At 43.9% G+C, this 15,606-nt stretch overlaps 1 protein-coding gene across 1 annotated transcript in view; it reads right to left on the bottom strand.

Annotated features, from left to right (window-relative positions):
- Positions 1 to 15,606, bottom strand: part of LOC142585163 (tyrosyl-DNA phosphodiesterase 2-like) — a 50,098-nt gene that overhangs the window by 28,634 nt on the left and 5,858 nt on the right. The window contains exons 3-4 of the mRNA XM_075695699.1: positions 9,144 to 9,302; positions 993 to 1,203 (exon numbers count right to left, since the gene is read on the bottom strand). Of these exons, the coding sequence (XP_075551814.1) occupies positions 993 to 1,203; positions 9,144 to 9,302 (370 nt within the window). The remainder of the gene's footprint in view (positions 1 to 992; positions 1,204 to 9,143; positions 9,303 to 15,606) is intronic.

The raw sequence follows: 15,606 nt of genomic DNA, 5'->3' as shown, positions 1-15,606 counted from the left end.
TTTTACCCACTTGCGCGGCTTTCGCACCCAACCTTGTTTTTTTTTACTGAGAAGACATGTCCAAACAAGAAGACAAACGGGCCAAGCGACGAAAGCCAGCACCTCACGAGCATAGAAGAGTGTTGGACAACTTCAATGCAGACAAAAAGAATATAAGAAGTTGAAACAATTGCCGCTGAGAAAAAAAAAATTAAATTATGGGGTTTTACGTGCCAAAACCACTTTCTGATTATGAGGCATGCCGTAGTGGAGGACTCCGGAAATTTCGACCACCTGGGGATCTTTAACGTGCACCTAAATCAAAGTACACGGGTGTTTTCGCATTTCACCTCTATCGAAATGCGGCCGCCATGGCCGGGATTCGATCCCGCGACCTCGTGCTCAGCAGCCCAACACCATAGCCACTGAGCAACCACGGCGCGTCGCCGCTGAGAAGTTTTGAGTTGAAGGAGAGGACCTAACCTATGCAGCAGTTCTTCCTCAGTTCAAACTTTTTGGCTATTTTACACTTTTAGGAAAACTATAGTTTTGAAAGTACAATGACGATAACTGTTTGCAAAATCGTGTTCGAGCAGAAAATTTGTGAGGAGCTAGACAATGAACATCTTGAATTTCTAAACTGCTTCTATCAAGGAACAAGTATATATTTATGGATCACAGTAACAACAGAAACGTCAAACTTAGTTTTCAAATGATGTGGTTTCTACAGAAGAAGGCATAAAATTGCAAGTGGTTGTGGCTATCCTGTAATACGAGGTGTCTAGAGGATATTTATTCTGAGACATGTTATCTATATTTACATTTTTAAATTGAGTTTTCCAAGATGACATACTCATTTGCTATATGGGATATGCATAACTTTGCTTCCATTCATGCATGGGTAATAAAATTTACTTTATGTCCTAATGACAATAAGACAAAGCATCTGCCAAGTAAGTAAATTATCACTGAGGGTGACCATGTAAAGAGAGTATAAGACCAGTGTCACTCACCTCAGCCTGTACAATGTGCCGTTCCATTTTGGTGGATGAGAATGGAGAGACAGTGTGAGTCTTGCACTTCACCGTGTCCTCCTTCAGCAGTGTCACAACGTAGTAGCCTTGCGAGTCACCAGGTATGTACCGATACCTTGCAAAACTGTCCCTGATCTTAGGCTCGATCTCAGGTACGACCTCTTGCAAATAGACCACGTCTGGATCCAACCTGCAATGTGATGACAGCTGTGATTCCTAAAGATGTGACGACATCACCATTGTCGATATCGGAGCCACAACGGTGAAATTTTAAAAGAAATGTTTCAATTTGGTAAAGGCTCACTGTACTGCAACAAGCGTGCAATGCTTACCTATTGACTGCTTGTCAGATATTTGTCAGTAATGTACCACACTGTGTGAAACCGCAGTTGGCACCCACAATATAGCGTCACACAAAAGTGAGAGAGAGCCTTTTTACTTAAAAAGTACAGAAGTTTGCAGGCATAAAGTATTCGCCTACACGCTAATCTGCAAAGACGGATATGCAGCAAACAGAAAATGATGCGAAGGAAAGCATAGGGAAAATTATTTGCTGTTTTACTTGGAGTGCAGAAATGAGAAGGTAAAGGGGAATAAAAATAGATAAAAGAAGAAACAACTTGTCGCCAGTGAAAGCCAAACCCACAACCTCCATGGTTGTGCAGAGGTTGCAGGTTCAGCTCCCACCAGCTTCCTTTATTTTCAGTTGGTTCCATAATGTTGTGACTACCAATGATTCCCCTCACCCCCATCATCGTTCTCTGCAAGGAAGGGGCAGAGGAAGGTCTCAGAAAAAGGGCAACACGAAAGTGAGCCTTGTGTACTGAAAAAAAAAATGCAAGCAGTGGTGTGGGCACTGTCAATTTTTGTACCAGAGATTCGCAGTTTGGCTTTTGGCTCCAAATTCAAGGACTGTTGGTTTTCTGCCTGTTTCAACGTCTTGTAAAAGTGTTCAATTTCTTTTTTACAGTTGTAATAATATGTATGCTGGTAGCCAAATGAAGTTAACAGCTGGAAGAATCTGGCAAATGTGCCTCATCCCATGGAAATGCTAGATTGATCATGTGAACTAGCATGCTTCATGAAGGGGAAAAAAATTTTACCTTCTTGAAATTGTACACAAACTAAGGTTGCCAAGGTTGTAATAACAGATTTGTATGAGTGACAATGAATTCCAGTGCAACGATAGCACACTGAAAGCACTTCTGGACACATGTAAAAGAAAGTGAGACCTGCCAGTATTGGGATGTGGCTCTCCTGAAGGTGACCGTGATTGCAGACTTCAGCATGTAGAAGATACCAATTATGTTCAGAAGCACTAATGCAACCCTTAACTCTCATTACTCAGCCTTCAATTACAATCTGAGAAAGGACAAACATTCCTAATGACACCAGGACGTAAAAGCATTCCCCACTATATGGCCGGCTACACTGCAGTACAATTCGATGACAAACTCTTGCTATGTGGGACATTACTAAAGCAACTAGACCTGCCAGCATTGTCAGGGCACATCCCACTTTCATGAGCATGGTCATACTAGTATGTCTACAATAGCGACGTTTTGTCAGGGTGAGGGATAGAGTAATGTAATGATTTGTTTGGCTTGACTTGATTTGATTTTGATTGATTGATATCATAACCAGCGATTTTGGTGACAACATAGGCCATGTGAATGAACATGCTGACCTATGTACTGCATCGAACGGACGCTCACCAAGAGAGGGTACTAGGTGTCTTACATGCCTCATGTCCCATATTTCTGGGAATGAACAACCCGCCGCCACATTCCAGTTTTGTGGCCCTGGCGAGAGCAACCAACAGTGAGAGCAAATAGACACTACTGTTGCTCCGTGAGAGAAATAAAAATCTCGTGCCCACACAAGCACCCGTGCAAGCACGGCATTCTCCGCATGATCATGAAGAAGTGGACTTGGTTGTTCTAAGTCTTTAATCTGGCCAAGGAGCATTGAAAAAAGAGCAGTAGTAACTGCTGCTGCATGATATGAGGTGCGCATATCAAGCAGCAGCCACCAAAAATGCCATTCATCTTCCACAAGCGGCAGAACCTAACAAATATATTTTTCTTACTTCCCAAGTCTGGAAAAACGTTCCTGCCTACATCGCTTTGATAACAGATCCCCTTCGATTCAAGTCCACCATCAAAGAACATTTAAAATGTAACCCACGACTGCTGTACTCAGGCCTATCCCCCTCAAGTAATGCCTCACATCAAATAATTTGAGGCATAATGAATGAATGAATGAATGAATGAATGAATGAATGAATGAATGAATGAATAAAACTAGATATTGTAGAGACACTTGACTCTTGCATTCCCTGATATTCATTTTCTCCATATGACACACATGCCATGGTGGGAGAGCAGTGAGAGGAAGTCGCTTTCATTCTTTGTCTAGGAGTTGTTGGCATGTGCAGTCATGTTATGGAGATGAACCACATTCATCAGTAGGCTTTGTGGGACCATTCCATGGAAGCTTCCTGCTCAGCTTCGAAGCGCAACACTGGCATGGGCAAACATTTGCTTGGTAGCCTTACGTGGAAAGTCAAACATGCTCATATCCTCAACCTGTCGCACCTAGGCTAGGGCCAGTATGATACGAGCCCTGTTCCTTTCATTCTGGTCTATTCCTTCCTTATGATCCACTGACTGCAAGTGGCCAATTGCAGTGATAGTGCGGGCTCAGTGCTCTTCGAACAAGCCACAAAGCAAAAAAAAATAATAAAAGGGCATCGGAACAGCATTGTTACACTATCCCAGCTTAGCCAGTATCACTGTATCCAATGAGCAATAAATGGCCTTTTTCTGAATGTCTGCACTCTTGTATACTTGTTCCCTTTGTTTCCAAGGGCTTTTCAATGTTAAAACTTTGCTTGAGATGGCCATTATAGGTAATCTGAGATGGCCAAAATAATATATTAAAAAGGGAGACAGTCAATGTAATCACAAAAATGTGGGGGCATGAACCTGCCAAAAGCAGAAAAAGGCAGTAAGGGCAGTCAGGTATTTTTCAGAAGTATTGAAGAAAATGACAGATGCTCTGAATTTCATCTTGTAGGAGAGAGCTTAGTGGTGACGTCAGACTATGGCAACTCAACCCATTTAAGCACCCAGAGCCTAGTGGCATGCAACAGAATTATTGACTGCTCTCTCAACTACACTGGACAAGCTAACTCTGGACAAGCCTGGCTTGTCCATGCAGAGCAGTCCTGAAACCTATTTGAAAAACTTTAGTTTATTTCCAAAGCAGCTAAAGGGGCCGTGAACCACATTTTATTGAAGTGGAGAAAGGCATCCGAAGTGAAAATAGGCTATTTCAGAAATAATTTGCCACAAAAAGTACTTCAATGCATTCAGCAGAAGTGGAGTTACTGGCAATCAAACACGGCCTTCCGATGTGCTCTTGTTCCTACTTGAATGCCTTGTACTGCGAAGGCTACGGCGCAATGGGGCATGCTCACAACACTCTTCCTTCTAAATTTCACCGTGGTGCACAGTTCAAATTTCATTTTGGATGTTAACGTAGACGCCACAACTTCCGCCTCTGATGCCTACGATGCGCTAAACGTAATCCAAATGCACTTGTCCTTAGCGAGCCGCAGTGCGCTTAGCCAGTGTGGTTTGCCCATTTGCACCATGTGCCCAAATGTTCTATTTTTCCATAAGGAAAGCGAAACAAATTTGAGTCCACCAATAGCATTCTGCATAAAATATCCTTCCAGAAAGTGCCCTATGAACGAGTCTGCCTTGTCTAATTCAAAAGCTATAGTTTTCACAAAATTTAACTTCCGTGACAAAATGAATGTTCAGAGAAATGGCTTCAAAAGCAGAAGTATGCCAGCTTATTCTCATTGCAGGTATGGTTGCTAGAATTTCCCTGGAACATACATGAGGCCTTCTTGTGTTCCACGTTCTTCTGTGAGAATGGGCTTTGAGCTTCTGCTTCTTTCTGGCTACTCTCCCACTTGTTGCCCCATATGCTCTCACTATGGATGAGCATTTGTTGAATGCTCTTTCCCAAATGGCATGCTGTATGCGTGCCACAAACAGTGCACAAGTCATCAAGCACTTCCTGAATCCCTTGTAGATGCATGCAGTGTTTCGCATTAGAAAGAAAAGGAAAAGCAGTATGGGAGTTGCAAGCACTGGTGACGAGATAGAAGCTTCTTCGAAATAAACACAGGAAGAACTGCCTTTTCTTTAGTTAAAGAGCCTCATCTGCCTTCTAAAATGAAGCCTGCTCTTCTAATAAGAAAGTCTTCGCCTTTACATCTGGTGTCGAAAGTCAGGAACGAACTAGGGGCTTTTAGACAGGAGCATTTCTTAAGGGTGGAGAGCAAGAAAGAGGCTTTGCATTCTAATGCGACCTTGCAAAAAGCACTGCGCAAAAAGGCATATGCGACCCTATCTCACTGAGTATTGACCATCATGTCACCAAGCTTATCACCACACATCTGAATCAACAGCAAGTGAGTCCAGGATTGAAACAAAAACAACACCGTCTTGAAAATATTGACAAGTGGACTTGTTTATCTTTTTTGGGTGTGTGCTTTTCCCAGTCTAACAAATGTTATCGCTCAGCACGGGATGTGCCTGCATGTATCCGAAGTTTCTGCAATGTTATAAATTCTTCTATCTGCTGTCCATTGTCACCGAACCTTGTGTAATCCGGTTGCACGTATACACGACACGAATGGTGTATAAATTTCGGGAAGACACGCGGGCACCAGCGATTACTCTGGAACATTTGATGGCTCGTGTATAAAAGCCAACACGCTTGACCGGTAGATCAGATTTCGCCGAGTGCTGACTGTGTTCGCCACTATCGTTGTGCTTTACGTGTAGCCTGTTTTTGTGAGCACAGGTTCGCCCAATAAAAGTTAGTTTCGTGTTTCACAGCATTGCTGCTGTGTTCTTTACCGTCACTACCATGTGACAATATGAGGTGCTGCAGGAAACAGGTGTACCCGTTGTCTCTTTGCTTTCAAGCAAACATTAATGACACTTCAGCAACAAGGCAACACGGGTTACAAAAGTGACACCACAGCAACAAGCACATCCACTTTCAAGTTATGTCCCATACATCCTGCGCATACCCTTGCCCTTTTTTGCCGTGGCCTTCTGCAGGCCAAAATGACACTTTCAATGAACTGTAAATGTACCTTGTCATTATGCGGAGATGTGCATGTAGATCATCCATTGTTATCATTCGTGTTGCAAGGAACAATATGTATTTATAGTGGTACATGAACAACTTATTAACTTGTAAGGATATAGGGGTGAGCACACAAGAAACTATCGTAGCCTCTGTAAATAAAATTGTAAATTTAGCAGTCTCGTGAACCACAAAAGTTCTGAAATTTAAGCAATGCACCTATGGCACATCTTGGGCCAGGATTGTGTTTTGCATTCGGAAGAAAGAAAAATGAAGGAAGTATGGGAGGAGTGAGTGCTGGTAGTGAGCTAGTAGATTCTTCTTCAGAATAAACACCAGCAAGATGTGCTGTATCTCTTGTCTGAGAGTTCTGTTTGTAGGCTACGACAAAGCCTGCTCTTCTAATAGGAAGGCCTTCACCTTTACAAATCTGGCCCAAAAGCTTTCACCCGAGCGTTCACCTGAGCTTTGTGTCACCTGACCATGGTGTCACCTGAGCACGTGGCTGTGCGACTGTGTATTTTGTAGCTTTTGACTTAATTCATCAGCAGGGTGTCTACCAAGTTGACATTTCCAAATTACCTGAGTTTTCCAGGTTTTCCCTGAGTGCCTCTGCAAATTTCCCTGAGTGACACAGAACTTTCTTTTATGTCAAGACAGGCTCACACAATGTCGCCCCATGCTGTCACTTCCACAAAAAAACGACTTAATACAGTCTGTATAGTAAGGAGTAGTGTTCATGTTGCTCAAAGAGAAAACAGAAGGGAGGGGTTAGTAAAACGCACAGCAAATTAAATAACTTCAGAAAAATGGTAAAGTCCATTGCAAATCGAGTTGAACATTTTCAAATAAGAATAAAAAGAAATGTATACAGAAGCAAATGTTTTCGAATATGAGCTACTTCTATCAGCTGATAGCAAGCTAAGTGGTATGAGGCCCGAGCTTTGTCACAAGTGAGATTCTCTCTCAGCAGCTGGAAAGTCGACCTAAACTGTCCTGACATACTTTGCACACAATGCCTCAGTGTTGCCTTTCACTGCTTTAAAGAGTTTATTTTGGTTTTGATGAGGGAAATATCCATGTCGATGTCAGCCCACACTTCGTTTTCTGAGCTCAAGCTCCTTCAAAGAAGCAGTGGCATGCTTCCTTTCCTGTTCATTCCTCAATGCGTAGGTCCTTTCTGTTCTAATCCTCCTTCTGCCACGCATTTGCCCCAGGGACCATTTGAAGCACCCTTTTGGTAAGTTGTGCAGTCAATGTCCTTCCGTATTACTATGGTTATTGCTTCAAACTATTCCTAGAGCAGGACGAAAATAGGCGTTTTCAACAGGAGATGACATGTATTTAATGCATTCACTGTCCATTAAGCTCTTCGAAGACACATGCTGCCACTAAAGGAAATGCCAGTGGGATCATTACGGAGGCCAAGTGCATGTGTACTGACTGCACAAGTTAAAATTATCCAGCGAAGGCCAATTTTAGGATCAAAATAATGAAAGTTAGGGCCCATAGAAATGTATGGGCGCTGACCAAAACCTTCGGCTGGGATCAAATTATAACCAAAAAATCGATTTAGCCGGTGTTGATTTAATGGAAGTCTACTGTATACTGTGTGACTGGTAAATCAAAGCTGCTGCACTTGACTGCTAAAATTAGTGTGAAATATAGACAAACAATCATCGTGGCCATAAAGTGGCTGAAATGCTTCAGTGCAAAGCACGTGAACTTGCACAAGACGCGGGTTTGGGGCCAAACCAATTCAAGGCATTGTGCAGCTGGTTACAGAAGTTCATGCAAAGTGCCAGTTTTTCCCTTCGACACACTACCTCAATTTGTCAGAAACTACCCAAGGACTTCGAGTCAAAACTTCTTGCGTTTCAGCGGTATGTGATTGATCTCCACCGCTCTACCAACATGCCACTTGGACACATAGGGAATGCGCACCAAACCTTCGTGTACCTCGATATGCCAATGGTTAGGACAGTTCACAAGTCTGGTTAACATGAAGTTTGGATTAGAAGCACTAGAAACAAAATGAATGTTATGCTCGCATGTTTGGCTGATGGTTGCAAGCTCCCTCCCTTCATAATTTTTCGCCGGAAGGCTATCCCGAAAGCAACATTTCCGAACAATGTTGTCATACGCTGCCACGAAAAAGGCTGGATGGACTCGGAACTTGGATTAGATTGGATTTCCAGCGTTTGGGACCGAAGGCCAGGTGCATTGCTGCATCCAGAATCAATATTGGTACTGGATTCTTTTCTAGGTCACCTCACACCCGGCTTGAAAGAAAAGCTGCAGCGTGACTGGACGCATTTGGTTGTTATACCGGTTGGAATGACATCCAGTCTTCAGCCCTTGGATGTTTGCTTGAACAAGCTGTTCAAGGATTGCTTGCGGCAGCTGTATTGGGACTGAATTGAATGTGGATCGACCTCAACACCTGCAGCGAGACTGAAACGCCTGTGTGCACCTACTGTTGCGCAGTGCATTTCAGCTGCTTGGTACGTACTCTCTCATTAAACAGTCTAATGCGCATTTAAGAAATGTTCTATTTAAAATGCCCTCGATGGAATTGAGGACGATCTGCAGTGGGAAACAACTAGTGACAAAGAGGAGTCCAGCTGTGATGACGACGGCGACATCAGTGGCAAGGATGAAGATTAGGCATAGTTTTCAGGTACTTCAATAAAGCTGCTCTTGACTTTTCCTATAGTTTGTTTCTCGCGTTACATTCGCGTTTTTGCGTCTTTGATCTCGCGCATTCGCAAAGTCGACCCTTGCATTACAATCATGTTCTTTTTTTTTTCCCCAGTTTCGCCCTCGCAAAGTCAACCCTCACGTTACAATTGGGGTTGGGTAAGTACAGTAATTTCATATTCTGGCACAACATATCACAAGGTTATTGTCAAATAAAGGAAAGTGAAACATATCAATGTTGTAAAAGTAAGTTACCTCAAGATTTGATCACAAACAGCTCTGATTCGCTGATGCAGGTATTGCTGGTTCAGTCCATCAACATTCCAGCTAACCAGTGTCATCATTTCACATCTTGCTTGAGGTGCCTGAGCTGGTACTTCTGCAGCAACTGATGAGGGTATACTCACGCGTCTCCTGAAACACAAATAGAAATGGTTCCCATGAATAGCTTTAGTCTATAAAAAAGTGCTATCTAAAACAAGTCAGTCATTTTGTTATACTATGCTACAGCCAAATGAGCTAATGAACTGCAGCAAGCTTGAAAAATTTGTTGTGTATACAGTGCATACATATAGCCGGACCTGTCAACCTTGGAATATGAATACTAGTACAGTGGAAGGCAAACAATAGCGAAATGCATTGAAAAATACAAAACAGAGCTTGATTGTTTATTATATTATGTTTAGTGTTTATTACAGATACGCAGACTTTGAACTCAAGGAATAGGGATACAGTTGCTACGACAACGATTTGTGCGGCAGACAAGCAGATATGTTTATGAAGTTTATTAATGCAATATTCATGTAAAGGGTGTCAATGATTCAATTTCCAGTATACATTGCTTCCACCAGCTGATACTGCTGCCACGCTGCTAGGCCTGTATAATAAATGGGTCTGAAGAAATTGGACCATAATATGTTACTCAGCGCCTGCATTGGTCTTTCTATTGAAGTTATTGCCCAAAACCATACGCAAATCAAAAATCTTAAAACAGTTGCATCAATACGACAATCGTAAATGAGAGCTGAAAATCGGGCAGTTTACAATAAAATTGAAAAGTTGGCAGGTATGCATATCATACACACACGCACACACACACCCCACACACAACTTAAAGTATTTCTGTATGCTGAAAGCATGCTATGTAGCACATTTTGTTCATTATGGATCATGAATTTGTTATGTGCTGGCAATTACGAACCCAGAGCAAGAGAAAAACTGAGAAATGAAGAGTTTGGAATGTTCAATTGTCAAACTTGTGCCAAGAAAGGCAAACAAGCAAGCAACACTCATATTATAACGATATTGGTGAGCACAGCCATCAAATCTGAACTCACAAGTCAAGTTCGTCTCTTATCTACAATAGAGCACTGCATAGGTTGTGCTTTCTGTCTGGGGCATGGCCCCGGCACAAAAGTGTCTTGCACTGGCCCACCTCATTCTGGCCCGATGGTTTCAAAATCTGGCCTCATTTGGGCCATTTGAGCTTGAGCCATAGCGAGCCATGGTCCAATGCTCAGTTATTGCGAAGATACCAGTCACACAGAGCTTATTTCATTCAAATAGCTTTATTGAGTGCCCTGCGATTTGGTGGGGTGGACCTGGACCCCGCCTAGGTTTCGGCCACGGGTTGTTGGCCCTTGGCAGCGTCCTCGGCTCACTAGGCAGCCCAGAATTGGTGCTGCAGGTCAGAGCTTAGCAATGCAGACTCCCAATGCACATGGAGGCTGTCGCTGTTGAAGGGTGCATCACAATTATTGTGTATTATACCCGTACATTCCCATAGGATAAGCTCTAGGGTGGCTCTAGAATCACAATGTCTGGACTTGTCAGTCGTGTGTAAGTCTAGGCGTATTAGATGCATGATAGCTGGACTCGGATAGGATCTGGTTTGTAACTGCCATCATTCGACAGACTGATTTTTGCTTAATTTTGGGCGTGGCAGCAGGAATGTGTGCCTCTGCAATCAGGGTGTTCCCAAGTTGACATTTTCAATTTCCCAGAGTTTTCGTGTTTTTCCTGAGTGCCTGTGCAAAATTCCCTGAGTGATAGAAAACATTGCTTTACGTCAAGACAGGCCGACATGGATTCTGTCACTCTCTAGCAAGCATGCTAAAAAATAAAAAGACTTAATCCAGTTTGAATAGTAATGAGTAGTGTTCATGTTATTAAATATAGAAAACTGAAGGGAGGGGTGAGTAAAATGCAGTGAATAAGATATCTTTGAAAAGGGAAAATTGTAAAGCCCATTGCAAATTGAGTCGAACATTTTCAAATACGAATAAAAAGAGATGCATACACAAGCGAATATTTTCGAAAAGGAGCCATTTCTATCAACTGATAGCAAGCTCATTGGCATTAGGCTTGAACTTTTTTACAACTAAGATTCTCTCAGCAGTTGGAAAGTCTGCCTCAACTGTCCTGACATACTATCAAGACTATGCACAATCCTTCAGTGTTGCAAGTTACTGCTTTAAATAGTTTATTTTGGTTTAGATGAGGGTCACCTGCATCATGGCGTCAGCCAACACTTTGCTTTTTCAGCTCAAGCTCCTTCAAAGAAGACCCGGCACAGTTCCTTTCCCGATCATTCCTCAATGTGACGGTACTTTCTGTTCTTGTCCTCGTTCCGCCGCGCGTTCGCCCCACAGACCATCTGAAGCATCCTCTTGGTCAGTTGTACAGTCAACGTGCGATTTTTTGCAATCCCTAGGGCCCGCGAAAACGTCCGAAAAGATGAGTGCGTGTCTTTTACTGCCTTCAAGGGCTCAAATCGCCAAAGGCACGTCCGAAAAGGCTCTGAAGGCCTGCCAGTACACTTATTAGGCATATCGGTGCTCGTACTGTGACAGAAGACAGTGTGTGTACGCGTGTATGATTAGGGAATACGCACTGTGTCCCGTGACAACTACACCTTCCCACGCTTGTAAAGCTTCACCGCACTACTTCACACGTGCTTCACCGCGTAACCTTTCTGTGCTGAGGCGAAGCTGCCTTTCGGGAACTGGCCTTGTGCAACGCGCCGTACTTTCTAAGCTTTGAAGCCAATCGCGATTACAGAGGCGGAGTCGGTGTCATTGCTGACAGCGGCGAATTCTTTCAATGAAAAACACGGCACGGAACGGTAAGAACCTTAATAGCGAACGGGAAAGCAGCTAGGCCTCGCGTTGCCGCGGTGGTGGCCACAGCTGCCAGCGCATCTGTGTGCGAGAGCGCCGGTGGTGCAACGCGGCGAGATAATCAAAATGGCGGTACTGGCTTTGAGTAATGCCGTTTCGGACCTGCACTCGCGGCAAAATGTCTGGAAAATCGTTCGGCGAAGAGTTCTTGAGTCCAAAATTTCAGACGCTCTTATACATTGACTATATGGGGTACGCGTTGGGGCCGCGAAGCCGTCCGCATTATCGGGCATGTCCCAAAAATCAGGCGTCAGGAAAATCGGTCGTTGACTGTACGCTGGCAACTCCTCCAGCTGACGACACGGCGTCGAAGACAATTCGTTACGATTCCTCTCTTTTACTCGAGCCAGCATTAGGGCGACTTTCGTTCCCTTTCAATAAAATGACAGCTAATATTCCCTGATAGAAGCCCAAATTCCCCGAGTTTTCCCTGAGTATTTCCAGACTATTCAAAGTCCCTGAGAATTAACGGTTTTCCCAGTTGGTAGACACCCTGGCTATCTATTTGCTAGAGAAAAATTTGACTGGGTCAGGTTTCCCACTCGTGTTGTTGCGGATAAATTACCAGGTAAAAGGATAAAATTACATCCTCTGCTCAGTAAACTGTAACCGTATACTGCTACAGCATTACTGTAACATACGAATGTCTGTGCCACATTTGCCAAATTGCTGCATGGCAACGTAATGCATATATACACAGAACGCTCAATAAGACGAACTCAGTTAAGCTGAATTCTCGCACATAATGAACAACATGCTAACGTCTGTTTGGTTTTTGAGAGACTTAATTAAAAATATCCGCTTAAGACTAATCGCCTCAGACTGTCAAGATGAACATTCGGAGTAACGACCATTACTACCGATCCTGGAGCATAAGGTGCCTCGATGCGCTGTGCCAGGGAGTGCGCACATTGAAGCACCCTACTGGAGGCATGCGGCATTCATTGCCCGTGAACAGAGGCGAAAATAAGGGGGAAACCAAAAAGTTACAGGGATGTTTAACTTCCCGAATGCGGGTGGCCCGCAAGCGTACAGATGCTATAGCGCACATGAAGCTATCGGCCATCGGTGCACCTAAATGCCTACACTGTCCACTTCACAGACTGTATTCAAAACAGGGTTCGCGTGGCTGCGCCATACGCAGCAGCCGCCAGAGGAAAACACCGCCTTGTAAACATTAACTTACTAACTAAATTAACACACATGGTGTTAGTATGCACAGGCAATTATAAACACATCACTCTCTATGATCGCAGACGCTCGCTGTCAAAATGCTCGCATGAGGAATCGCAGCAGCAGCCGCGAGCAAAGTGATCTTCTTGCTGTCTATTGCTTCAACACAATGTGACCGGCGAGAACAGGTGCATGCAAAGCTATGAGCCATTGGCCTGTACCACAAACAAAACCTGAAGCAACTGCTAGAGGATTTCAGCCCATTGCGCCTCCACATACCTTCCTCCTCCACAACATTTCGCCTCATTTCTGCTTCCCCACTTCGTTCAACATAACCTAGACTTCCCTTTAGGTGGAGTTGCTGTGCTGCGTGCTCTCAGCATGCTTTTTATGTCATTTTTTCCTCATTGTAAGTCTACTTCATTTACTGTTTTGAAGTAAGGTATCTGGATGCACCTGGTCATGTTGCCAATCATTCTTCTGATAAGACAAATTTTCATGGTCCCTTCAAGTTCGTCTTAAAGGGAGTCTATATATATACATGACCGAGAAGAAAGGGAAACATGGGGCCCAGTTGTCGTAAGTCACAACCACATAAAGCCAACAGACAATGACCAGGAAAGCATAGAAGAAAATTACTTTAATCAAAATATAGAAAATATAAATTGAGGTAGATGGAAGTGGATGAAAAAACAATTGATCACAAGTAGGATATGAACCCTTGTCTCGCAATGCACATGTGATGCTCTTGCCAAGTGAGCTACTGCGGCACCAGTTTCACGTCCACTTTCTTGGCTGTTTATGTATTTGTACTAGAGTTAACCCTGGGAGTACTGTATGCGTAACGCGAAGGCATGGGTTCGCTTCCCACCTCTGGCCAACTTTTAACGTGTTAGCATTCTTGAGGTAGCTCGTGCACCTTTCAGGTGCTATGCATATATCTATCTATGTTTGTATGTTTTTATCTGACCATTTTCCTGCCTATCAGGGCCACTGGGTAGTCAGTGGTGGAGTGGGTAGTGCATAAGGCTCAGACACCCTGCTTAAATGTATTCAATACTATGATAAGGAATGTCTACAAAACGACATTGGGAATCCCTAAAGGACCCAGTAGTCAGCATCTCCTAGACCTCAGAATGCACAACACTATGGAAGAAATCACTGAAGCACATAAGGTTGCACAACTGTGGCACCTCCCATGTTCTGCTCAAGAGCAAAAAATTTTACAAGCCATGAATCTCCGCCCCGTTGCCGGCATAACGGATAGAATCCATATTTACAACAGCATCAGGAATAAAATTATCATTTACCCCCCTCCCATGGGAGATAACGCGGGAGAAAACAATGCAGGCAAGAGGAAGGCTCGAGCCGAGGCACTCGGCCGCCACCTTAGCAGCGAACCAGCTGTGTATGTGGACACTGCACAGGAAAGCGCGTACACATTCACAATTGTAGCAGTCAACAACGAAGGCCAGACAGTGAGCTCACACAAAATAAGTGCAGGCTCCATTCACGAAGCTGAGGAAGCCAGCTGCAATGGAGGCTTATGCAAAGGTGCTTTCTAACTCTGCTTCAGCAGTAAAGGAGCTTTACAAAGTGCTGGATTTCGGAAATACTGGAAACATGGCAGTTTGTTTCGATGGCACTTGGATGACTAGGGGGCACCTGTCCCACATTGGTGTGGGTGCAGTAATCAAGTTGTTCTCAGGACGTGTGCTAGATTTCAAGGTACTATCAAACGTCTGTCTTGGCTGCAAACATGCACCACCAAAGGAAGATCCTGGGTACAGTGCCTGGAAAGAAAATCAAGTGTGCCAGAAAAATACTGATAGTAAATCCGGCCAGATGGAACCAGAGGCAGCGGTTTCCCTCTTTGAGCGCTCCCTGTCGCGCCATGGTTTGCGCTACACCACAATGCTTTGCGATGGAGACCACAGGTCTTTCCGTGCATTCGAAGAGGCCAAAGTTTATGTTGACGTCACACAAATGTAGAGAAGGGAGACTACATTAACCATGTGCAGAAGCGGATGGGCACTGCTCTTCACAACCTCATCCACAAGCACAAAACAGAGCATCGGGAGAGTGAGTGGCAAAGGTCGACTGACAGGTGACCTGATTACAAAGCTCACCAATTATTACGGCTGGGCACTGAAGCCTAATGCGGGCAACATAGATGGCATGCACGAAGCGGTAATGGCAACCTATCATCACATATGTTCAACGGATCAACACCCAAATCACAGCTTATGCCCAAGTGGTGCCAACTCATGGTGCAAACAGAATGCTGCTACTGCTAGAGGAGAACCAATTCCAAAGCACCAGAGAGCTTGCCAGAGCATGTTAGTAAGGCACTCCTGTCTGTCTAT

This window comes from Dermacentor variabilis, chromosome 6 (assembly GCF_050947875.1).
Source record: "Dermacentor variabilis isolate Ectoservices chromosome 6, ASM5094787v1, whole genome shotgun sequence".
NCBI lineage: Eukaryota > Metazoa > Arthropoda > Arachnida > Ixodida > Ixodidae > Dermacentor > Dermacentor variabilis.
Note: the sequence above shows the minus strand (reverse complement) of the source record. Positions and strands in the feature narration are given on the sequence as shown.